Here is a 27,332-nt window from a genome sequence, read left to right on the forward strand (position 1 = left end):
CTGCCATTAACTGTGGACCAAATTAATGAGGTCAGAGACCTGTTAAAATGAAGTGAACACCATGTGTCCCTACACCAGTCTGTGAAACAAGGAGGTGGTAAAAGGACTGACACTGAGCATACTCTGTCTCCCAGACTCATATTCTTGCAAGTATGCAATTTCCGACTAGTGGAGGGAAAGGAGCCATAGCAGCAGCTCTGGGGCCTGTTTCATTAAAACATAGCTGAAGCTGATGGCCCAAGGCTTTGGGCACAGGGCATGTAAGTAAGGTCACAACTCTCCACTTCAATTCTGTTACGAAGATCAAGGCTTAGTTTGACTTATGACAGCTATACTGGCATGGGGGAGAATGACCTAAACCGTAAGACTCAACTTTTCTTTCTTCAGAGTGCTTTCTTTATGGACCCTCAGAACAGAAACGATTTGCTCCCCAGATTTATCAGGCATTGATTTGATCAATTCCAAAGAGACTCAATCTCTCCCCCCCAAAAAGGAAAGCAACAAGGGGAGAAATCTCTAGCCCTCCTTCCCAGTTCTCTTTTGCCCGGCAAGGACTGCCTAGCCTTGGACACTGTTTAGAGAGCTCAACGGGAGGGACAATAACTTTCACCTTGGACCCATGGCTGCCAGTCAAAGGGTTGTTAATAAGAGGTACCATTTATGTAAACTCTCCTCACCTGCACTGTACCCAAACCACTTGGTAAGTTAATTTGATCAAATCACTGGAGTTTAGAAGCCAGTGAGGGGACAATTGCAGCAGTCTGTCACTTGAGACCCAGAGGGCTTCCCTGGAAGAGAGTCTGAAAACAAAATGGTCAACATTAGACAGGCACTGACCTAAGAATGAGCATTCAATCTGGACAGCAAATCCTGCCTTCAAGGCACTGAGATTTATTGAAAAACCACATACATATTAAAACATCTTTATATACATTTTCCTCATTACAAGATTACAAATATACAAACATAAATTCTGTCCAAGTCAGCATCTTGTGTATTAGCAACAACTGGAGAAAACCTATACCCTCATTCCACCAGTTAAATTGGTGTTCCTCACCTGCCAATAAAAAAAACCTGGTACAATTCATCTAACTTCCCAAGTCCAGCTTCTGACACTGAAACCACATTATTCACATGGCATGTTTTTCCAAAGCAGCAATGATGCTCAGTTCTGAGGGGGGAAAAAAAAATCTGTCTAAAATCTGAGTGCCTCATGGAAGTTTAGGGAAACTCAGGAGTGATAGCAATTCTCTTAACAATATTTTGATTAAATCCCATCGTGATCTTCTCTCAAAATAAGTAATGAAGCATTAAATTGTCCTCTGACTGGTTAGGGCAATTTACTCCACCCAGTTGAATGCAATAAATAATGGTTATATTTCTTTTTGTCAGGATGAGAAGGGTGGTCCTTGAGCAATAGTGTTTTAAATGAAGAATTTAGTCCTAGGAGAGTTCTCTACCCATTGGGATAGCTCATGTGGACAGACATTAGGTGTAACCCTTTATCATCATCCCTATAGACCAGAAAATTGGGGGCAAGGTCTTTCTGACTTGGGTACCAGTTTGAGTCCTTATCATAAAGGAAGCAAAGGTTAATTGGGAGCTTGAGGCTGTCTTGAGAAGAGGCATACAAGAAAATAGAAAGGGCAAGACTAAGAGAACAGCCCATCTTGTGGTTCTTCGTAGGTCCTCTGCCTAAGAAGTCTCTCTTTCACTGAGTCCTGGTCACCGTGGTGCAGATCTTAGGGCTGTGAAGGAGTCATGCTGGTATCAACAGTCACTGCTTTCTGTAATTTTCTGTAATGCCACTTTTTCCTTCTCTTCCTCTTACCACCCCTTTCACAAAGAGGTATCAACTCAGGAAACTGCTAGGATAATGTTTAATGCAGGAAGTAAGTCTTTATCCGAGTGTCCCATGAGGCAATGCTGTAAACACTGAAGAATTAAGATTAGTGGCCAACCCAGGGAGTAATACTAGGAAAGGAAAGAGAGGTCCAGAGCCACGCAGAGGAAAGAACTGAAATCTCTGTCGGCAACTTGAATGCACTGATTATGAAAGAAGGGCAGAATCATCCACGTGAGCATCAATTCCAACTTTCAAAGTCAGAAACTTCTCAACGTAGCCTCGGAGTAGGTGCTGGCACCCTTGGTGGTGTTAGCTTTCCAAGTATCTGAAGATGCTCTGCTTTAGTCCTGAAGTGCTACCATCTGTTTTGAGGCGCTTAGGTGAAGGAGTTGTCATTACAGATGGACCCCTTCTCCTCACCTAGAGAGCAAAGAGAGAGTCAAGGCCAGTTCAAAACCCTCATTCAAGTACTTACCTTCAATTAGCTCTTCAGCAATTCATCGTTAAATCATGGATGATTCACAACAGGAAAAAAAAAAAAAAAAAGAAAGCAATATAAACTTTCCAGGCAAGTTTTAAAACTGATTACCTACTCGGGGTAACAATACCCTGGCACCTTACTGGGGGGTGCAAGATTAACACTGCAGCATAAGCCTGCAAACAGGAATCTGTATTTTTTAAATTAAAAAATAAATAAATTTGCTTTGGAAAGCCACCAAATCAAATCTCAAATTCCCTACCTGAGGCTTAGACGATTCCTTTGCTTCCTCAGCCTTGACAGGAGAAAGTGTATGGAAGACAAAGTTTCTTGAATTTCGGGGAGCACTGGGGTTGAGGTCAGAGAGGGCAGCCAGTTTCTGCAGCACAGCTTTGGGCTGGTTTAGCAGTGAGCCTGTCTTCAGCTGAGGACAGAAGAGTCATTTGGTATCAAATTCCAAGTGCCAAAGAAAGAATGAGAAGTCAGTGTGTCCATACCTCCTCAGGTATTGAGGGGACATATTCCTACCCCACTTAGTAGAAGATAGAAGGGTCCTTCGCCATCTAGTTCCATTTCCTGCAGCCACCTCCCTCCCCTAATGACAGCATTCCCTTAGCTGAACCTGGGCCTTTATAACAACGTAGGTCATGACATCAGGTTAACAAGGTCCTTGACCCACCTGGTGGGCACTTCCTGGTCTGATGGCTTCAAAAGGATTTCTGGGTAAAGACTTTGATTCTTCAATAACCATAGTGCGTTTGGCTGAAAAGAAAGACAGAGAGGCTTGTTCTGGGCAAAACTGGGTAGAATTACTTTTAAATCTAAACAAGCTAAGGAGCCTTTAACTAAACCAATCAACTAAAGCCATAGGAACTCTGATTATTTTACAATGGTGACTTGAAACTATAATAAGTGGCTACGTGAAGAAAGACAACCAAGCTGAACTGATCGACTAATCATTAACAGTAATAAGAAAAGATGAGAGTGGTTAAAAGTGTGAAGTAGTGTTTAAGAGCCTTAACTCTGGAGTTAGATATGTCTGGGTTCAAATTCCAGTTCTAACACTTAGGTATAGAATCCTTGGCAACTAGATAAGAAACCCAAAATTCACTCCTCTGAACTGTCTTAGAGCTTAAAGCAAAAGGAAAAACAACTCCCTCTACACACAATGAAAATATCCACTGCCCAATCAATAGTCTAAGAGCCAAGAACACTGTCTTTCCCATCTCTGAAGGGCCTCTTTAAGACAGTATTAGACACAGACCCATAACTAAGTTGCAACAGCCCCTGAAGGTTGGGGTCACCTCCAAGGCTCCCGCACTAACCATCCAGGGGACTAGACCCCAAGGAGGAATAAGAGCTCACCATTTTTCTGCAGCGCTTTGGCTGTAACTTTTTTGGCCAGCATCATAAATTGACTGTCTTCCCCAATTTCTTCTTCTTCTTCAGCTGCAATTTTCCCCTGCTGTGCCTGCAAACCAAAATCAGACAGCATTAACAGAAGTCTACAGCTCCCCCAAATAGTAAGCGCAGCCTGGATTGTGAAGCTAAAGTAACTGGGATATCATTTGTTTTCCTTCTTCCAGCCTTTTGTTGCTTTAGGGGAAAAAAATTGATTTGGGACAAACATGAAGAGAATTGCCCATGGTAAACCTTCCCAAAGTACAAAAGAAAATTCAAGGATTAAAAGGGACAGCAATCTGTTGCCCAAGATTTTGAAACTACCACGACAAGCGTGGTGACTAGGTCCTCTCCTCATACACTAGGGTCAGAAGAGGTGAATTTCTTGCATACTTCCTACCTGGTCCCGAAGCCACTGCTCTCGTTCAATTCGCTCCTTCCTCCATCTGGCTTCTGTCTCATCAAGCTGTTCTTCGATCTGTTCATCATCAGAGTCTCTGTGGAACAAGTCCATCTGGGAAGCATCATCTAAAGCAAAGAGTTAAGGCTATCAGCATGCTGCAATTCCCATAGGAGCGGATGCCGGGACAGACACAAGTGAACGCTTCTCATCTACCACATACCAACAGACTCCTCCCAACCACTGATAGATAATAATGGTTACAGATCCTCCATAACAGCCTGCTATAGTTTTGATTTCCACTTGTCATCTTAAACTAGACAAACATGCACATTGTACCATTTGCTTCTAAAGGCAGCCACCAAGATACCTATGTTTTTCCACCGGAATTTCCTCATTCGTCCGGGACCATCACTGTGCAGATCCCCATCAGCAAGGTACATCTCTTGGTATAAACGTAGCTGTCGCTTATCATCATCCAACATCGTTTTCCTACAACAGGAGAAGTAGGGTGTTCAAACCCAGGAACACTCTGGCTGGTCACAGGGCCTGCCGTAAGACGCACCCCATTACTCAGAAGGACTTATTGGGATACTGACATGTGTATTTTCTTGATTTGACTCTGCAATTCCTCATCAGAAGGAAGAACTTCATCAATTACATCCTCTTCGTATTCATTAATTTCTTCCCCGTCATACTCGTCTTCACTTCCCACATCACTCCCGGACACCTCTGCCTCATCCTCCAGGTATTTCTTCAATCTCCTGGAAAATAATTTTGAAGATTAGAAAATGCAACAAGGTATACACATAATTTTTTTAAAAAATGAAGACACACACAGAATATTGAAGCAATGAGAAAAGCTGAACATTGAGCCACCACTAATAACAATAATAATAACAATAGGCTTAACTTTATAGTAATACATTTTGATACTTAAAAGTCTATCATTTAATAATACTGTGTGACAATAACTGTGCTTTACGGGCATCGTCACATTATCTCAGGAGGGGGTACTATTATTCCCTTTAATTTACAGTTGAAGGAACTGAGACACAGAGAGTAAACAACTTACCCAAGGTCACACAGCTAGGAGGCAGCAGAACAGGGATTCAATTAGGTAGGTGACTTTAAAGCTAGAACTGTCAATCTCCTCTATAAATTTGAGCTACACCTGCTAGAAGGTTCAAACTATCTTGTTTTGTATTTACGCTCACTAGCTTTAGGAGGCAGACTAGAGATAGAATGATATAGAAAGGAAATAGACTGGCATCTCTTACAGTCCACCAAATCTTGACCCCAAGTTAGAGGCATGACTGAGGCTCAGAGTTACTTGTAACCAAATCCACTACTAGTTAGTTTTCCTGACTTCAGTTCCCACTGAGAACAAAACTACTGTCACTCTGGATCCAAAGTCCTGTTATCGATGCTCATGAGTAGCCGAAGTTTGATGATTTTCTGAAGGATGATTTTCATCATAGACTTGTTATTTTTTTTAAAGCGGAGTTTCTCTAAATCCTAGAGTTTCTGGGGAATTCCTTCAGGGGCTACTAGCCACTAAGCTTCCCAATCTTCCCATCCACACTTTGAGGAGTTCAACTTTTAGTGTTATTCTTTATAAGATTTCATTTGAACAAAGGACTCTGCAGTTAAAGAAGGTTTAAGAACCACTGCCTTAGAAAAATCTATAGATGACCCAAAGCTGTATGAGATAATTTGACAAGTGATAAATTAGAACCCAAAAGTGGTCTTAGTAGACTGGAATGATGGGCTAAAAACAATAATATAAATCTAATAGGGATCAATACGATGTCCTATATGTGAATCCCAAAAGCCATCCCCATACAGTATAATATTGAATACCTATTAAAATGATTATAAAACTTGTAACATCATGGGGAATTGCTTATGGATAATTGCTAAGCGGGAAAGAAAGCAAAATTGTACATGTGAAAAAGTTGTAGAGATTTCAACTATACTAAAATATATGCACAAGAAAGGTCATGAGGCAGTAATTACCAGGAACACTTTCATAAATATTCTGGATGGTGGACATGGGTGACTTTTTATTTCTATCTTTGTATATTCTTTTAAAGTCGAAAATAAATTGGTTTGCTTTTATGATCAGTACAACAAGAAAATATTAAAACAAAATAAATGGGGGTCATTTGCCCAAGACGAGGCTGAGGAAAACCTGGAATGACAGTAATTCATAGGAAAAAGGATCCGGGGAATTTTAGTTGTCTACTAGATCCTTAGGATCTGTGACTCAGTTCTTACGGCCTTTGGTTACATTCTCAGTAGTATGCATCCAGAATAAGGAATGTGGTTGGACCACTACACACAGCAGTAATCAGACCACACCTGAAAATAAAGAGACTATCCAGGACGTGAGGGGTATGGAAGCAATGCCATGTGAGAAACAACTGAAGAAACTAGAGATGTTCAGTACAGAAATCACTTAAGGAGGACAGGACCATCTTGGGATACTTAAGAGCTATCATGCGAACAGATTTTATTTCACCTGTGCTAACCACAAACAGAAAAAATAGAACCAACGAACTTAGTTAAAAAGGTGGCAGGTTACAACTCAACTGTTGGGAGAACTTTCTAGCGATTGAAGGAATGGAACTCACACCTACATTTGCCTTTTCAATTTCTCGGATTGCCTCAGGAGCTGTTCTTCATCATCATCTTCATCGTCTTCCAGTGCCACATCTTCGTTATCAGAGTCACTGAGCTTATCCTGCAAAATCATATAGGAAGGATCACACCCAAAGTTACGCAGAATAAAATGTGTCCTCAACTGAAACGGGATTGATAAACTTCTGCCCAAACATCTTATTCTAGGAAACTGCTTCTGATAAGATGCCAACCTTAGAATTCTCAAAAACTCAAACTAGAAAAAACCAAAAACAAAAAACCACATAGCAGCAATACACGGAGTTCAGTTATGATTACTTTTCCCTTCAAGCTCACCTGATCACTATCAAACTCATCATCATTTGAGACAAGCCGAAAGTCTCCAAATTCCTCCTCTTCACCTTCTTCTTCCCTAAAATGCACATGAACAAGTCAATAAATAAGTTATTCAAAGCAAACTACAAGAACGTAAGAATTGAAAAGATTTTATTAGTACCAACAATCTCTTCAAGAAACAGGAAACAAGATTATCATGCCCTTAAAAAAATTTTTTTCAATTGTGATAAAATACACGTAACATAAAATTTACCATCTTACCCACTTTTAAGTATACAGTTCAGTAGTGTTAAGTACATTCAGTGTGTATGGTTGTGACATAGTACATGTCACAAGGTCGTTGTGCAAACAACCTCCAGAACTCTTATCTTGCAAAACTGAAACTCTATACTCTTTAAAAAAGTAACCCCCTATTCCACCCTCCCAGCCCCTTCTACTTTCTGCCTCTTAGAATAGTACTTTGACTATTCTAAGTACCTCATGTAAGTGGAGTCATACAGTATTTGTATTTTTGTGATTGGCTTATTCACTTAGCATAATGTCCTCACAGTTCATCCATATTGCAGCATGAGAATTTCCTTTATTTTTAGGCTGAATAATATTGTGTACACACATACACACACACATACATACACACGCCACATTTTGTTTATCCACTTGGGAAGCTTCCACCTTTTGACTATTATGAATAATGCTTTTATGAACATGGGTGTACAAACATCTATGAGTCCCTGTTTTCACTTTTTTTGTATATATACCCAAAAATGGTATTGCTGAATCATATTCTATTTTTAATTTTTTGAGGACCTGCCATACTGTTTTCCACAGCAGCTTCTTTTTTCATTCCTACCAACAGAGCACAACGGTTCAATTTCTCTAGCCTCACCAATTCTTGTTATTTTCTGTTTGTTTTTCCTTTTCCTTTCCTTGTTTGTTTTTTACAAGTTTCTCCTAATCACTGAGACTCACCTGTCTGTTGGGAAAGAGCCTGAACAAAGAGCAAGTGCTTCTTCCATCGGATCACTCATGCTGCTCTCCTTCTCCTGCTTATTTAACTCTGATGGAGCTAGAGTGGAGGCATCTACATCATAACAAAGAAAAAGATTTGTTACCAAGGAATGACAGCTTTATCCTTTTCCCAGCCATCTAACGACATGCCAGCTCAGTACAGTTCAAAGGTAAGCTTGCTAAAAAGAGCTCACCATCTATTCATTCATTCAACAAACCCTTAGTGCTTACTATGTGCCAGGCACCAGGGATACAGGAGTAAACAAAATAAAGATCACAACTCCCACAGAGCTTACATTATAGCAGAAGTGTCTGGGGGAGAAAGGGGTGTGCAGGTGGACATAATAAGTTAGCATTTATATAAAGTTCACTACACACCAGACACTTTTCTAAGCTTTGCATATATTGACCATAAATGACAAATCACATGGCCAAAGCTAGAGCAATCTTAAGTCGACATTTTACTACCCTAAGAAAATAAGTGGGGGCCGGCCTGGTAGCTCAGGTGGTTGGAGCACTGTGCTAATAAGATCGCTGGTTCGATTCCCACATGGGCCAGTGAGCTGTGCCCTCTATAGCTAAGATTGTGAACAACAGGTCTCCCTGGAGCTGGGCTGCCTTGAGCAGCCGGAGGTTGGTGTGGGCTGCCATGAGCTGCCGTGGGCTACCGTGTGCTGCCATGAGCGGCCGGTGGCCAGCGTGAGTGGCCAGCAGCTGGCAAGAGCTGCCATGAGCAGCTGATTGACGACTGGTGACCGACTGCCGGGGGGGGGGGGGGGGGAGCACAAGGCTCATATCACCAGCATGGGCCAAGGAACTGTGTCCTACACCACTAGACTGGGAAACAATGGCTTGAACCGGGGGAGGCGGAAGAAGGGGGTAAAAAAAAAGAAGGGATCTAAATGTCACAGAGCTAAGAAGCAGTGAATTCAACCCACATGCAAGAATCCATCACACTCTGTTTTCTATAAACTTTTCACCCGACCGTAAGGGGCTTCTTTTCAAGGACACTGACTTAAGATGTTTGGTTGCGGTAAGCCTGATGCTCATTGGTGGGTATTTACCCTGAGAAGTGAATTTTCCTGAACAAAGATTCAGAAGTTCCTCCATGTTCTCTTTCTTGTCGCTCTTCCTGGGCAGAGCTTTTTCAGCCTGAGATGTGAACTTTCCAGTACACAAATCCAACAGTTCATCCATATTAGCATCCATGGCATTCTCATCCATACTGGCCAACGGCAATCGAGGCTTCAAAGCTTGGTACTGGTTCCTGTGGTTTCTAACATTTAAGAACCTACAAGCACAATGAAGAATGTAAGAAACTCTCTAGGGAATAAACAAAGCAGTGGGTAAAAAACTGCTCTCATTTCCAATACTAAAGTTAGAAGCTGAATCCCAAACCAAAAGACAAAAGATTCAACCTTTAGCCTTGTGATAACCTAAAGAGGGAGGGGCATATTTTATGAAAGAATAAATGCTATTCAAAAGGTAAAGAGTAAAGGATAATTTTGGCTTCAGATAATGCTTAGTAAGGGCTTGGGGCTATATACATGTCATGTGCCACAGGTCTGTCAATTCTCACTCCCACCCAACAATCATAACAGGAGGAAAGATACAGGGAAATTTGATGCCTTGACAAGAGCTATGCATTTCAAATAAGGCAGAGATCGAAGGATTAGAATGCCAGCAAGGGCTATTTACGTTTTATTTTCTGGAGAGACTTTGTTCAAACTTGTACAATGTAAATACTAATGGTCTGTACACCTTCTCTTTCTCAGAAGAGAAAGCACAGATGGAGTGACAGAAGCTCACTTTATTTTTAAGCAAAATTAAGCAGTACCCAGCACCATCCCACCCACAGAAACATAAAACTACCTACCCATCTGCATCCAACAGTTGGCTCTGAGTGTCATCTTCTAAACAGAACTGGAAGTCTCCTGCTCCTAGGAAAAGTGTCTTAGGCTCTGGGGAGGCGTTATACAGATCCTGGGAATCCTCTATGGGAAGTGAAGGCTCAGACAGCTTTCCTGAACTCTGGCACCGAAATAAAACCAAACAAAAACACTTTACAAATGTCATTCACTGTCATGACAACAACAGAAGTTGCTATTTGCAGTATTTAATCGACTCTCAGGCAATTGCAGTTGAGGAGGACAATGCGTAGCCAAGAGAAGCATAAAGAAAAATATCTCCAAAAAAGTAAGAACACTGGATGAAGTTTGTGTTTAATACACAAAGGGGGTGGATTTTTAAACTGAACATACATAATGTGGTGGGAGTTGGTTGGCTTGGACACACTTTATTTAGCACTGTGGGAAGCAAAAGGGGGAGGAGATCAGAAAACCATTACCATCTTACCTTAGAAGCTGAGCTGACCAAACTGGCTCGAAAGAGCCCAGGGGACGGAGATCTGAATCCTGCAGCTGTTGGGAGAAAACTAGTCCCGCGGCCTGTTTGTCTGTTGCAAGGCTGATAGGATGGAATTGTAGAGGCAATCAGCTCAAAGCTGCTATTGTGGCTGCTCTCCTTTGTTAGCAGTGAGCATGAATCATCTTCATCTAACGAAAGGGAAGTAAGTTTTAAGTGTGTGATTCCAAAAATAAAGTGGGTTTGTTTAGGAAAAAGAGTTGAGAGTGAAACTGTCAGGTAACATTCATAGGCAAACCTCTCAAGTTATATGTTCCAAAACATTAAGTTACAGGTAAATTATAGTACTAACATAGCATTATACAGTCAAGGTTTATCACTCTGAGCTAAGCAACACGTGCAAGTTCCTTCTGTCACCCGCCTAAGCCTATGTTCTCTCCCTCCATTATCGAATCACTTATACCTCTTCCTGGAAATGTTTCCTGGTTCATGCAATCAACACATATGTACTACAGACCTATTGTCACCTATAAAGAAACTGTGCCCAGGGTCACCTATAAAGAAACTGTGTATAAGTGTTCAAAAACTGAACAAAGAAAAATACTCTAATTCATCAATTGCTTTCACTGCCACTTGTAAGACTAGGAAAAGTCCACGAAGGTTCAAAACATGGAATCGAATAGAACTGTAGTTCTTAAGTATCAAAGCTGGAGGATCAAAGAAAAGTCTGCAGAAGAGTCACTACTTACCCAGTTTGCTAGGTCTTTTGCCTGAGTTTTCGTCTGTTTCTGACTTTTCTTCAGTAGGAAAGTAACTACAAAATAAGAAGGTAAATTGTTCGAGTATCTGTTGCTGCTCCTTTTAAGGGGCAAATCCTGGGGAAATCATATCTTTCCTTAGTGAGAATTACTTACTCCATCTTGGAAGAGTTGTCCTTAAATAGAAATGAGGTAGAATCTGATGACAGAGGCTTGAGGACAGACAGAAGGCCAACCGACTTGCCAGTTTCGCTACTGTCATCATTGTTTTCTTTATCCATTTCTTTCTCATCTTTGCTTTCTATGTCTTCATTACTGAGAAGGAATTCTTCAACCTTTATCAATTATACCGCCCCAAAACAAAATAATACACGTCAAAACATTTTAAAGCAAACACAGCGTTAGCCTGAAATACGGCTGCTTGGTCACATCTTACATCTGAGAAGGTAAACCTGAAGGAAGCTCAATCTAATCTTATCAATGACATAATTTTCCCTGACACTTTTAGAGCTCTTTTATACTCGTTTTATTCTACCTTTTATCCTCCCCAAATTGCTACAGGATTATGAAGACTGGAATTACCATCTTACTGTGGCAATGAGAGGTTAAAAGATTCGCCTGAGACTTCAGGACGACTACTGACCTCAACCCAACCACAGACTGACGTGCTGCCCAATTCAGCCACTGTTTTCTTCTTCCTTTACCCAGATTAAATATTAACCAACTCTTTCGAGTGACTTCCGCATTCAAACCAGGAAGCTTTTCTTTTTTCTATTACCAAACATCCTATCATCATCTATCTTCCCTTGGCAGAAAACAATATTATAGAACAAGGGCAAGAGGCCCCTCTACAAATACCCTCCTCAACGAAGAATGAAATTAACTCAGGAAGATCTCGGCCTGCCTGAGCATTCATTCCAGACCTCAGCCTGGCCAAGGTCAAAACTGCTTTTTATTCTATACAGAGAAACCTAAATAAACAACAAAGATGAAAGTCCCTGTTTACACGAAGCCATCTCAGTTATCAGCATTATATTACAATATGGAAACTAACACAAGCCAAGCCATAGCTCTGTGAACTGCAGGTGTGCAACGGTGCTAACGGCACTAAATGCACTAGGATTTAGGTACATCTGAGGAGCTGCATCCATCTTTATCCCTAAAACCGCTTATAAAATTGAACATGCTTATCATCCTCTTATTCAAATCTGATTTTCTCTTTCCCTTATTTGTCATGACCAAGTACCAAAATTACATAATTTCCAGAAACCTCCTGATTGGCTTCCTCTTCTTCCTCCTCTCCTTCTTCTAACTTTTCCTCTTCCTCCCCTTCTCCATCTTCCTCAGACTCATCAGTCATTTCTTCCTCCTCCTCCTCTTCTTCAAATCCATCTTCATTATCTAAGTTAAACAATGCCTGGCGCTTTTGGCGCTCCTCAAACCTTCGGAGTTTCATTGCTTCTTGCAGTTTAGCTTTCAGCATCTGAAGCTTTTCGCCTGAACAGAACATGTGAAGAAATGCTTTAGACATAACAACTGACTACATATTACAGTAATATGAGTGTGCGTTTTAGGCACCTCCATAAGTGTACTAGTCATATCCTAAAAGGAAAGTCAGAGACCTTAGTATTCTAGGCTTTTGTTATTTTAATAAATTATGAATTGAAGTGTAAGAAAATTTTCAGAATTATGTTCTACACCCTGGGATGACATACTTCACAGAGATTATAAAATTATTATTAAAAGGGCAAAGAAAGTGGGAGCAGTGGGACTTCGAGTCTGGCTCAGAAGCCATGAAGGAAAACACTGATAAATTTATCTTTTTTTAAAGAAAAAAAGAACCAATTCAAGAGTAAAATGGGCAAAGGATATGAACTGGGAGTTCACAGAAAAATGAACATATACTGTTAATAAACAAATTAAAAATGCTTAACCTAACTTCTAATTAAAGAAACAAATCAAAATAACATAACTTATGACATATTTCATAACAATTAGAAGGTTTGATAGCATGCATTGACAGGAGGAAACAGGAACTCTTACATACTGTGATTCAGAGTATAAAATTGGTACAACTATCTTGAAGGACAATGAAGTATATAGCCAAATTTGACTCAATGACTCCACTGTAAAGAATTTTGCATTCAGATATACCAACATATATCTCATACTAGGATATAACACTATATGAAATACCAAAAACTGGAACAAAGAAGATGTTCATTAATAGGAGTATGGTTAAACAAATCATGTTATATTCACACAATAGAATATTATGCAGCTTTTTAAAATATCCTCAAAAGCAATGTAATGTGTATCTGAGCTCTGGAGTTAGGTGGTCTGGATTAGGCTGCTGGTTCTACTACTTGAGGAAGCCGTGTGAATGCTTTGTATATCATTTCTTCATACATAAAACAAGAATACTAACGTTATTTACTGTAAAGCACCTAGAGCAATGCCTAGCAGAGAGTAAGTATTCAATCTCTCTCTCTCTCTCTCTCTCTCCCCCTCTCTCTCACACTGGTGTATGCATAAGAATTTTCCTATAACACAAAAAAAGTTAAGTTGCCTTCGGGAAGATAATTTTTCATTTTATACCTTTCTCTCAGTGTTTTACATTTTTTCCTATGTGACACATTATTCGTATTTTCAAAACGGGAGTGGGAACAACAGACCTGTTCCTAACACGTTGTCCAAACAAAAAAGCAGGTTACACAGCAGAATGAATGGTATGATCATTGTTATTGTTTTTTTCAACACACACATATGTACACACATGCAAAGAGTTTAAAAAGACAGATGTAACAATATGATCCTAGAAGTCATTTCTGACACAATTGTAGAAGTTTCCGTTTATTCTTCCTATGTTTTTTCCACAATGGACATTTAGTTTTTTCAAAAATAAGACAAAGGCTATCTTAAGAAATAAAGTCATCTTACGCACCCCACACATCTAGGGAATGGTACATGTGAATCATGCGAGAGATACTGCTGTTCAATCTCCAAAATATCCAAGAAAAAAGATTCTGTAACTCTTCACTGTAAGTGTCTTCAGTGGCTATAAAGACCTGCCGGAGTACAATGCGCAAAGCAAACAAAAGGAAACTCAAATACCTGGTTTTGCGTGGCTTACTCCCTCTAGCTTCTCAGCTGCCAAAGTCACAGGCACCACATCTGCCTTTAGCTCTTCCTTTCCGTCAGTGCTCACATCTTTCACTACAATGTTCACATTGACCTTCTGACCGGCCCTGGGTTTGGCCGCTGGATTAGCATGCTTCCAGAAACGCTGCTTCAAGGCCTCCAGTTCTAAACCCAAAGGTCAGACAGGATGTCAGTTTGCCATATTCAAACTCTTTCCTTTCAGATTCCAATTAAGAATGAAAAGCTAAATTATATAAGCTGGACAAAGTTGTAGGGAAAAAAGAAAAACCACAATGAGACACCAAACACTCCTTTGCTACTTAACACATGTGTGGAATTCCTGTAACTTAACCCAAACTAATGGACTGCTGCAACTCTTCTTCCTCAGAATACTTCAAAAATCATTTTAGGGTGGAAATTTACAACTGATGTTTCTAAATATTTGCAATTCTTTTTAAAAAGTATCAAACTGGTAGAAAAAAATACCATAATTCTCAATTATTCAAGGGCTTAATTTTTCATTGGTTTCAGTCTTTTAAAAAATTCCCTATTTGAACATTTCACTATTTATTAGCCATCTTATTAAATATGGGCAAGGTCAATTAAAAAATAAAAATGACAGTCAATCCAGTCAGTGATATAACTCAGCAGCAGGCCTAGAAAAGTTTCTTGGTGAAACTGTTATACTAACATAATCAGTACAATCAGAAAGGAAATCCCACATATAGGTGGACCCTGAACGACACACCCAACTTGTATACAAGAACCTATATAGTGGGTACTTAAAAATAGGTTTCTTCCCTTTCCCGTCTCTCAGTCCAAGACTGTTTAGATAACTTCTAGTCCCATACAACAAAATTTAGCAGTTTCTAGTATAATAAGTGCTCAAAAAATGTTTCTTCCCCATCTCTTAATCTGGAACTGTTTAGGTAACTGCTATTCCCACATAAAACATCCCCTCCATGTTCTGGAAAACAGCTCATTCCCACACTTCTTTGCCAATGGAGCTATACTAGTTCTGTTACACAACCTTCCACCCTACCTCCTGTTCTGGTCAAAATGACTTGCCCATCCTCCCAATATGTATCATGTGGAGCGCTTTCTGTCCCTTCCAAGAATGTTCTTCTCTCCATTTCCACAAAGTCCATCCATTCAATCAACAAAGACTCACTGAGCAAATTTTACACACCAAATACTGTGGCTGACAAAGCATCTGCCAACCACAAGCTGTTTACTAAAGGAGAGTCTTGCTGTATTAATTTCACCAACAATATTAGAAGTGGCAACCACTATTTGAGGGCCTCTTGATGCTAATTGTACGCATGATTTCAACAAATCCTCATACTAGTCCTGTGAGCCAGATAGGACTCTTATTTCATTTTTAGAGAAAGATGGCTTACAGAGGCCAAATAGCATACTCAAGGTTAAACAGTCAGTAGCACAGTCTAGATTCAAACCCGAGTCTTGCTATAGAGCACGAGTTCTTAATTATCATGCCACACACTGCCTCAACGCAGAGGAGGGAACACCCAATTCTACCCACGAGTCAGGAAGTTTACCTAATGTGAAAATACTTGAGTTCTGTCTTGAAGGATCATTCATTCATTCAATAAATATGAATGCCTACAATGTTTCATCCACTATGGAAGCACTGGGGATAAAGAAGGAAACAAGCCAGAAGACCCTACTCAATGTATAAAGGGGAAGGCAGTGAGCAAGAAATTGAATCCACCTTCAACCCTTCCTTTAACCACCTATTGGAAGAAACCTATCCCTCCTCTGAGCTCTCACAGCACTGTATTCTAAATGTTTTTCAGCAAAGAATACTTTTCCTTTTTCTTCACACTATTTTTTTGCAATTATCAGTGACATGTTTGTTATAAAATGTCACCACTTTCTCTCTTGTATATTTATCTTCCCTACTAGAGTGTAAGTACCGTAAGTGTAGGATAATTGTCAGATTTTCCTTGGTATGCTCTACAGCATCTGGCATGTAGTGGATAGTTTAATATCTGTTGAATGAGTGGGGGGAAAAAAGTTCAGTTTTGCAGACAATTTCCTGAACCAAAATGTTTAACTGTGTAAAACTGAATAGTAACGTTTTTATGACTATCATACCATAATAGCAATGTACTTTTGTATATTAACCTATCAACGGGCTTCCATTTTAAACAAGGTTTAGAACATTCTGACAGCCTTCCAAATGTATCTAAATGGGATTCTACCCATATCTGGTACAGACATATCTCAGTGATATCGTGGGTGTGCTTCTAGACCACCGCAATAAAGCGAGTTGTAATCTTTTTGCTGGTGGAGCGGCTTGCCTTCAATTTGTTTAAAAAAAAGCAACATCTGTGAAGTACAGCAAAGTAACGCGCAATAAAACAAGGTGTCCCTATACATCTGTAGAATAAGATCATGTGTGGTTATCTGTTTCTCCTGCATTCCCCGCCCTCCAAAGTAGCATATAATCGAAAACTGCCAGAATAAATCGCTCTGGAGAGGCGCCCCACAATTCAAAGGATTACCTCTGTTGGTTTCAGGCTCTTCAAGTATCACAAAGGAATCTTCATCAGCACCCAGCCGAGGCTGAACGAAAACATCCACTCCCAATTGTTTAAGTCTATCCACAGTGAACCGCCTCATTTTCTCAGGTGGCACAACTGCTGCTGATTTAGTTTGCTGCCTGGGCTCTTCCACCTTCTCATCTGCTCCTTCTGCTTCTTTCAGGTCTTCTTCTCCCTCCAGGGCATCAGGTTCAGGTGCCACAAGCCCTCCAGTCTGATACCCCTCACCGTCCGTGTTCCCGAGGAAGCCGGACTCCTGTTGTGCCACTGACCTGTCCCCAGGTGAAGGTCTAACATCACTCTGCTTCTGTTTCTCCTGAATTTCTAGCTCTTCACTTCCCATCAAATCCTTATGGCAAGACGCGTCTGATCCGATAGTGCTCTGGGGTTCCTTTGAAACTGCAGGGAGGGCATTCATTTCCATTTCATATCCTGCACCTGTTGTCTGCTCAGAATCTTTGTTAAGGGGGTCACTAATCATCTCAGTTGTGTTTGTAGTGTCTAGGATTTCTTTGTGATGGCTTGATTGATACCTAGATGACCTAGAGAAGGGGAAATGAGCTAGAGTTGAAAATTATCCTAAATGTGAAACACGCTCATCCTTGAGCACATAATGAATCAGTTCAATCAACTTTAAGGGTGTAAGGAATCTAAACTTTTTGTTTGCTACAAAACTGAATGTTTATGAGGATTGTAATCACAGGAAAGAGGGTTCTTACTTCAGTAGTGCCATGGCATTTCCTTGGCAAGTGGGCCGCGGTTTACGTTTGAAGAAATCGTGAATGGTTTTATTCTCAGGCATATGATATGGAAGATTAAGTGCAGACTCTATAAAATGGAACAAAACAAGCAAATCTGTACACTGTATATTCTGAAATGTCATTTCATATTCAGTTAACTAAACAGTATAGCCAAAGACATCACCAGAAATAGAAAACAATCCTGGCTTTACTAAAGACAGGATTTGAGTAAAAAAGAACTCCCTGAAGACCAGTAGTAACCTGGTTGCGAAATCAAACTGATCCAGGAAGTTTTTTAAAAATATGGATTCTTGTACCCCCTCTCAAGCCTACAGAAATTCTTAGTTCTGTGGGGCCTAAGAATTTACATATTTGAAAAGTTCCCAAAGGTGTCCTGATGCAGCTGGTCCATAGAAAATCATTTTAAAAAACCTCTCTCCTTACTACCACTACAGTTCTAGAAATTTTCTCAGTTTGTAGTAATGTCCCAGGGGCTTTAGAACAATTCACCAAAGGGCTTGGCCATTCACCAAGATCAATTCTAAACTTGATATTATAATCCAATTCATACTAGCAGTATTAAAAAACAAAAATCCCCAACATCTAAGTTGAGCTTATAAAGAAATATTGTGATTTGCCTCAAGGTTTACTGTGCTGATTTGTATTACCTCGAATAAGGCGCTGAGTTTCACTGTGCAGTTGTTTTAATGCTTCCTTACTTAACTTGGCTGCCTTCCTTTCCTTCAAGAAAACAAAAAGTGAGACTTACATTAATGCTATCATCCAGAAAGATATTTACCCATCAAGAGTCTGCTCTCTCCAAGAAAGGAGGATGGAGAGGGAATAGTTAACACTAATAAGCTCAATACAATCTAAAGTCAAGGAGCTCATTTATTTGCAAGTCAGATAGAATTAATTCAATCTAATCCATATTTGTATTGAGACAGGTTAGTTAGCATGTTGTTAAGCAGACAGAAATGGTCCCTGGTAAAATAAACAAAAGACAGCCGTATCCTAAAACTCCAGGTTCTGAAGTAACTCATTCACTCCAGGACAAAATGTAACACCACACTGATGTTAATAAATTATCTTGTAAAATTCCTTTTTGCCAGATAAAAGCAACAGATCTGATAGATAAAACTGGGTTATTTTGCTAATCCCTTCAGGATGGGCAAACAGAACAAACCTGATAGATGAATTCCATTAAAAGGCGCCAGCTCCCCTTCCCCAAACAAGGGGAGGTATAAAAGTAAAAGCTTTTGCCTCAGTCAGGGGTCATCCCATTCGGGAACCCCCTCCCGCTCAGGAGCTGCATTTCTTTGCTTTTTAATAAACTATCTTCTTTTACAACTCCTGTCCTCTCCTTGGTCCATGTTTCCATTCTTCGGTTTCACGAGACACGATCCTGGCACTCACACACTCACAGAAAAAAAATCTCCTACATCATTTCCCTCCTATGTACAAAGCAGTATCTTGAGTAACCAGAAAATATGATAAATATGATCAAATATTTATCCTTGAGAAATTTACAGTCTCCTGGGGAAAGAGGTCAACATGACAACAATATAATACAGGGCTCTACCTCACCTTTTTCATGGTGCCTTTTGATAACTCATTTTCTTCTTCAAATAAAGAGACCCCACTCTCCAAAGACAGTTCCTTTTTCTAAAATAAAAGATCACAAGTTGAATGATATGGACAAAAAGGAAACTGAAATAAGAGAATGTTGCTTACTCAAAGATTGCTTTTACATTCCAACATTACATCATGCTACATTAATAAATCAATAATTATCAAACAGAAAACTTTAAACAGCATCCTATAATGCCTAGAAAACAAATGTCTCCAATGGAGTTTGGGCCCTCATTTCTTATACCTCTGTATTATATCTATCCCTAAGGAGGGACAATGACTCCCAGGGAGCTAAAGATAATCTTAGGAAGAATAACTGTGCTTCCAAACACTCAGGACAATGATGCTTTGACTGATGCGTCTCTTTGATACCCTTCCGAAAACCCTATAGGTTCATTTCTTAGAGGCCACAGGATTATAAAATTTATATCTCTGTCCCATTACTTACCTGCTTCTTACACAACATAAAGTATCTTACTTTTTTGTCCAACATTCCTATGAAGGTGATCAAAATACTAGTTTTTAAAACAAATTGACCAATCACTTGTACTGCATGATTCCAAAATTGACAGCTGTAAAACTTCAATCAATTGACATGTGTTTTCCTCCAGTTGGAAAAAAAAAAAAAAAAAGAAAGTTCCAATAGTAAATCAGAAAACAAAACAAAGGTTAGAAGCAATAGGGTAGCTCTTATTGCAATCTTTTACTTGCCTTGTGCTTTTTTACTTTGTTTTTCACAGCTGCCCTTATGGATTCTAACGACTCTTCATCTTCCAATGGAGAATTACTGTCCTCCTCCAACCCAGTTTCAAAAAGGTCTTTATCCGCAAGAAGACAGCCACTATCATTAAATGGCTGTGTCACATCATCTTCCTGGATGATGCATAAAGAAAAAGCAAAATCCAATATTTCACAACATCGTATGGCAATTTGGATCAGGCCAGAAAAAAACATGTTTCATCTATAGGCAAAAATATGGCATTCTGGAACATCCTCACTGGTTCCTAACCCATAGTCATGCCATAAATCCACACTGATTTTATGCAACTGTCCAAAACTAACTTAGTAAACAGTAAATTTTTGAACAGTCAATTAAATACATACGAAGCTGCTAGTTTATAAAACATGAAAATGGTTTTTCTAGTTGGCGAACGAGACTTCTGACTGATGAACACGTGAAAAATCCTTTTAAAGTTAATTTTCATTAGATCAGAAGCTGCAAAGAATTACCTCAGGTGCTCACAAAGAAAAGCAGAAACCCATTTACCTAGAAGTGCCCTCAATGTATCTGTAATGCAAAATGAGAGCAAGTTTTAAATCACATACCTCATTACTTGCAATGCAAAACAATGAACTCAAAGCTATATTCTGAGCGCAGAAACAATCTCAAGAACTAAAAGCAGTATTTTTAAAAATATGAATTGCCTTAGAAATAGCAAGTTGTTCTTTAAAATGTACCTCATTTTTTGTTTCCTTCTTTTTTAGCCGCCTAATTTTTTCCATCTTTCTCTCCTCTTTCTCTCCTCTTCTCTTTGATTTTACTTTTGCTTTTCCTCCAGTTCCTTCTTTCTCACGTATGGGTTTTTTGGACTGCTTTCTGTCAACTGTAAAGTCCACTGAGTTTTCAGATTGGAGACCCAGCTCCAAGCAAGGTGTCACTTGGGTTTCAAGATTTTCCCGATACAAAGACTCTTCGATGTCACTTTCATCACTGTCTGCCAGAGTTTTGTAAATCCTTCTGACTTTGCCATTTTTTCCAGCGTATAAGTTCTCTTTATTTTCTTCCTCGACACTGTCATCGGTAGTTTTCTCTGGGGAGGCATTTGTGTTCTCGCTTTCAGAATCACTGTCTTCTAGCACCTTTCTGCTTTTCAGTTTCTTACTCACAAATATCTCTTCATCTGAATCTGGAGGAAACAATTTTTTTTAGAGGTCTACTGTCAGTTAGCCTTCCTCCTAGCCACACTACTTCTTCAAAAACATATCCAATTATCCAAGTGATATATCACCTTATGAAATTATGTAACTACCATTAAGAACTGATTGTAGCAAAGTAAATCTAAAAATACATTTTGAAAAACATTTTCCCTGGAAAAATGTCTCTTACTGAGAAGTCTAATTATATGTGTTTACAATGGGTAAAGTTGTTCTAATCATTCTGGCAGGTGTGAAAAATCCTTTTATTATAGGATGAATGCATTCAACGAGGCAATGTGGTAGCTTCTAGACATTTCAGACATTCAATGATATAATAGAAATGTTTTTTTCAAAAGAGCACAAACATTATTATTTTGCTTTTATAATAAATACAATAAACAATAAGGTTGGGCATTACTAATTTAATAAATCAAGAGAATAATGAAATCAATCCAATCCACTTACAACCTAGGCTCCCACATTCTATTCCTAAAAATAAATGTACTATTACAAACCTCTTTCACTCAAGGGTCCAATTAGTTCACAGCTGCCCTGTCCACTGTCTGAAGGACTATCTGCTTCTTCTTGTGAAATGAGTTTTAAATCATTGATTTCTAGGTGAACCTAGAAAGTGAGAATATACTTTGCATTAACCAGGCGACAGAAAGCTTTAAGTACATAATTATAAACAAGTCATCATGGGGTCATCAGGATGAAATAAGGGGTAAAAAACCCCCAAAAAAACAATGCAATGGTTCAAAGAAGGATGACATTAAGAATTACTGGACAAAAAACAAACAAAAATTCATCGTTCACCTTTGAAAGATACTATAGAACCAACTCTGAGTACAGTAGTCCTCCGCCTTACCCCACGGTTTCACTTTCCATGATTTCAGTTACCTGTGGTTAACTGTGGTCCAAAAATATTAAATGGAAAACTGAAGAAATAATTCATAAGTTTTCAATTGCATGCTGTTCTGAGTAGCATGATGAAATCTCACACCATCCCGCTCGGCCCATCCAGGACGTGAATCCCCCCTTTATCCATCGTATCCACACTGTATACACTCCCCAGCTGTTAGTCATTTAGTAGCTGCCTCAGTTATCAGATCGACTGTCCTGATATCACAGTGCTTGTGTTCAAGTCACCCTTATTTTACTTAATAATGGCCCCAAAGGGCAAGAGCAGTGATGTTGCCAATTTAAACACACTAAAGATAAGCCATAAAGTGCTTCTTTTAAGTAAAAAGGTGAAAGTTCTCAACTTAATAAGGAAAGAAAAAAACATTATATGCTGAGGTTGCTAAGATCTGCAGTAAGAACTAATCTATCTGTGAAATTGTAGAGAAGGAAAAAGAAATTTGTGCTGCTTTTGATGTAGCACCTCAAACTGCAAAAGTTACGGCCACAGTGTTTGGATAAGTGCTTAATTAAGATGGGAAAGGCATTAAATTTGTGGGTGGAAAACATGAACAGAAAACATGTTCCAATTGACAGTAATGTGTTGCACCAGAAAGCACTGGGCCCATGTGAACACTTCAGCAAGGAATCCCCCAAAACAAGTGACACCAAGCCATTTACGGCAAGTAAGGGATGGTTATATTAAGATATTTGGAGCAAGAGACCACACTCACATAACTTTTACTACAGTGTATTACTATAATTGTTCTATTTTATTATTACTGTTGTTAACCTCTTACTGCACCTAATTTATAAATTAAACTTTATTATAGGTATGTATATATAGGAAAAAAACATAGTATATATAGGGTTCAGTACTATCGCAGTTTCAGGCATCCACTGGGAGTCTTGGAAAGTATATCCTGTGGATAAGTGGGGGTACTATAATGGTAAATAAAGGAAAAGAATCAGGCATTTATTACGCCTTTTCTATGTGAACTGTTTCTCAGTATATCCAAATGACATTAAATAACATAGAGATGCAACCCAGGTGTGGGAAACTCTACAGGACCACAATGTGATTTCTTTAACAATAAATTGCAAGAAAAAAGAGAGGGAGGGGGACCTATACACACATATCAACAACCACAATATTCCGCCTTTCTGTGGGTCCTGATTCAAACAAACTGAGAGTGAGTGTGAAGTGTGTGTGTGTGTGTGTGTGTGTGTGAAGGAAATCTACACTGACTAGCTATTTAATATTAAACAATAATTCTAATTTTTTAGGTATGGTAATAATATTGTGGTTATCTTTTTTGGAAAGCCCTTGTCTTTTAGAGATGCATACTGGAATATTTCTAGATGAAATAATGTCTAGAATTTGCTTCTAAATAATCCAGTGAGGGGGAAATGGGTGGGGGTATAAATGAAACAAGACTGGCACGATTTGATAATTGTTGAAGTTAGGTGATCGGTTCATTATACTAGCCCTTCTACATTGGTATGTTTGAAAATTTCCAAACAAATCATTTTAAACACCACAAGTAAAAAATCTAAGCAGAGGTGTGTGAGGTGACTTGACCAGTTACTGACCAAGCTGCCCTAGATGCCAGGTCTCCAACCTCCTTAGTGTCCTTAGGGCTCTGAATCAACTTAATAAGGTGAAAAATATTAATATCTGTCATGTAATAGAGGACAAGGCCTCACCCTAAAGGCTTCTCCAACAACTGTTAAATTGACTTGAATGATTGGTACAATTATTAAAATAATAAGCAAAAATAACATGTACTAAAGAATCACTGAGGATCACCATGTATGTGCTGATGATCCTCCCAACAATCCAGGGAGACTATTAGTTCTGTTTGTGGATCTGGAAACTGAGTGTAGGTAACTACACAGCTCAATACGTGGTGATGTTGTTCATTACTGTATTCTAGGCAATTTGTAGCAGTACCAGCAACCGTTGAAAGACAGGGCCAGGACCTGGGTGAGGAGAGAGGGTCTCAAAAAACTCACTAATCAAGATAATATCTTAAGGCAATATATATATATATATATTTTTTTAAATCATGAGGTCAGCCATCTGCTTTTGTAAATAAAGTTTTATTGAAACTAGGGTCAGAATGAGGGTAAGGTGAGGCTGAGGGGTGCAAGCTTAGAGTCAGATTTTGCCTTTACGTTTGACATTTTACTCAATAGCAAGTAATGGGATTTTTTTTGCATTCATTTGTTTTTTTAATGTTGCATTAAAATATGATCTTGATTACTGAGTTTTTTGGCGTCTCCTTGAATTTAGCTCCCAAGGCGAGTGTCTCACTCTAGATCCCACCCAGAAAAGAACACAGGACTGGAAACTAGTTTCTATACCCTATTCCGCCAGCGATCAGCCAGCCACCATCCCGGAGGCCTAGAGACTGTTACTTCCCCTCTCGGATTCGGCGCGATGACCTCTTATGAACTCCTTTAGACCTCGCCGTCCACATACAGAGAATTCTGCCCCGCATCCCAGCCGCCCGGTTCGGCTTGGGCCTTCCTCTCTTTTGGAGCTCTCTGGAAAGGAAGAGCTCCCATGGCAGGAAACGCGCCAAAGGAGAGGGCGGGCGGCGCAGGCTGAGGGGGTGCGCAGTCCGCTGAGCGCGCCGCAAAGACCAGGAGCAACATGGCCGAGAAGGCCGAGGCGTGAGAACCCGAGCACCGGGACTGGACCCGGAGATCGAGGGGTCGAGGAGTCTATCCCCTGGCCGCGAGGCCGAGCCCCCGCGGTGCACGCCGGGAGCTGTAGTCCTCCCAGACTCCGCGACCCACTCTGCCAGGCACTACCCCTGCTCCACCCTACTCCTCAGCGCCCAGCCTCCGCAGCCGCGGATGGAGGCATGTGTATGAACTCACTTCAGAAGCCACTTCGCCCGTCATGACTCCGGTCTCTCCAGCACTGCGTTCGATACGAAAGAGGATTCCGGTTCCCTCAGCGGCTGAACAGCTGCTCCCGCCGTCTCCAGCCCGGCAGCGACTTTCGAGCTTTCGCGCCTAGCCAGAGTGGAGGCCCCGCCCTCGATGATTTGCACCAATCCAGAGGAGGCTTTCTATATGAAGCCACGCCCCAGTCGGTCCTACCAATCACGAGGCGCTTTCGACCAGCTCTACAAGTATAATCTGCTTTGGGTTGGCGGGTCGCGGTACCCCTTGCCTACTGAGCCCGGGTGCGAGTGGAGGTATCCTGGCCGCCTGGCCGTCGGGCCCTCTGGCCTTGCTAGACGCTACTGTGCAAGTGGTGGCATTTGATCTTTGATCTTTACCGTAGCGCGACAGCTCCCATCAAGCAGCAATATGAGGAGTAAGCCCTCCAAGCAGGAAGTAAGTTGGAAGAAAATTCTTGGGCACCTGCGGGCATCCCTATCCCATACTAGAGTCTAGTGGCCTTGTGGGGATTTTCTCCAGGACCTCCATCCCTGGAGCCGCTACATCTTACCTACTCCTTCTTGTACATACCGGTAGCACTCACACCACTGAACATCAAGGAAGTAAAATTTTGTGGGCCGCTCAGATACTAAAGAATATCGTTGGATAACCTTTATAATTTTATTTAAGGTTAATTCAAGGATGCAGAAAACGCCCACCCATCCCACTCCTAAGCTCTTTGGACAAGGCAGGCAAAAGAATAAAAGGTATGGAATAAGATTAATTCCAGACAATTCTAATCCCTTGCCACTGTGCTGGTTACTATGTTTTTGCCCCTCCGGGTCCATTCTCTGTCTTTCCTTATCCTGCTTTGTCCAACCAAGGTGGACTTCTCTCCACTGCATTCTTGAGCTACCTTGCCCTCTGGCTTCAGGTTGAGTCAAACTACTGGTAGGTACTTCACAAAATTATTGTAAGCAGGAGATCAAAGGGTACCAAGAAAGAAAGGTCACAGTATTAGCACCTCCACTTCACCCCCCATGACCCTATCCACTATTAGGGCGACCAACTCATCCCAATTTTCCCAGGACTTTCTCAGTTTTAGCATGGAAAGTCCCACCTCCTGGGACTCTCTACAGTCCCAGGAAAACCAGGATAGTTAGTCACCCAATCCACTGGCCTTCTCTTCAAAGTTTCCACCTTTAGCTGGGTTAGGATAAAAGTTCTCTCTCCTCATCTTCATTTCTTCACCTCTTCACCACTTCTCAACCCACTTCTGCCCCCACCAAAAAGAGCCTACCATCCATTCTCTTCTCTCACATCTCAGTCTATCCACCTTTCCACCCACTTTGCTATTAATTTTTAATTGATAATTCCCAAATATACATCTATACACTCCTCCCTCATGTTTGGACAGCCAACATTATTGAGGGGTTACCCTGTGACAGAAACAGTTGCAAGAATTTTGCAACCATTATCTTATTTAATCTTCAGAGTAACTTTGTAAAGTAAGTAATATTACTACCTCCATTTTAGCAAATGAGGAAATTAAACCTTTAGAAGGCTAGTAACTGGTGGAGCCCATATTCACATTCTCTTCAATCTGACTCCAGAGCTCATACTCCTCAGAAAGACCTTGCCTGAGGACCCCCTACGTTCTCCCTCTGTCCCCTGTTTTGGTTTTCCTGATAACTCTCACCTCTGCGTAAAATTTTATCTATTTGTATATTGTTGCTCCAAGAGGTCAGGCACTTTGTTTTCTTTAACACCGTATCCTCACTATCTAGAAAACTCATTCTCAAGTTTGAGCATTCATCAGAATGATCTGAAGGGGTGATAAAAATAGATTGTTAGACCCCACTCCCAGATTTTCTCATTTAGTAAGTCTCATGCGAGGCCCAAGAATTTGCATTTCTAACAAGTTCCCAGGTATTTTTAATGCTGGTGGTATGGAAACCATACTTTGAGAGCAAAGGGCTTAGTCAATTGTTGAACTAGTTAATTCAGTCACTTGAAAACTATATTATTATTCTTGAACCCCCTCTGGAAGTGAATAAATGAGATAATACTCCTGCTATTAGCATTTTCAGAACTTATTAGTATTTGCTTCTCTTTATAGAGCTCCTCTTCAGTCCAAATCAGTCTGATTTGGACAATGGGTGGAAGGGGTAAGCTAGGAAGGGAAAACATTTTATTCTTTGTATTAACTTGTGCCAAGCTAAAGAGAGTCTGTATTTGGAATTAGCAGTCTGTATTCTCAACTTTGATGAATGGCACCATAATCCATAACTCACCAATTCAGA

The 27,332-nt window shown here is 40.2% G+C and overlaps 1 protein-coding gene across 1 annotated transcript; it reads right to left on the reverse strand.

Moving 5' to 3' along the window:
• Positions 1-870: 870 nt before the first annotated feature.
• On the reverse strand, positions 871-25,175 carry CLSPN (claspin). Its single transcript, XM_019726506.3, has 25 exons — positions 25,021-25,175; positions 21,747-21,855; positions 20,773-21,221; positions 20,026-20,187; positions 19,270-19,347; positions 18,351-18,423; positions 17,662-17,770; positions 16,904-17,484; positions 14,349-14,540; positions 12,505-12,731; positions 11,391-11,569; positions 11,226-11,290; positions 10,468-10,667; positions 9,989-10,143; positions 9,177-9,403; positions 8,074-8,185; positions 7,105-7,180; positions 6,768-6,871; positions 4,725-4,889; positions 4,496-4,617; positions 4,126-4,253; positions 3,690-3,795; positions 3,004-3,086; positions 2,587-2,748; positions 871-2,266 (listed from the first exon to the last, which is right to left on the reverse strand). The coding sequence occupies exons 1-25, from the start codon at positions 25,042-25,044 to the stop codon at positions 2,156-2,158; spliced, it is 3,999 nt and encodes a 1,332-aa protein (XP_019582065.3). The 5' UTR covers positions 25,045-25,175; the 3' UTR covers positions 871-2,155.
• Positions 25,176-27,332: the final 2,157 nt, after the last annotated feature.

Source organism: Rhinolophus sinicus, chromosome 14 (assembly GCF_057876585.1).
Source record: "Rhinolophus sinicus isolate RSI-liver-muscle chromosome 14, RSI-T2T, whole genome shotgun sequence".
Classification (NCBI taxonomy): domain Eukaryota; kingdom Metazoa; phylum Chordata; class Mammalia; order Chiroptera; family Rhinolophidae; genus Rhinolophus; species Rhinolophus sinicus.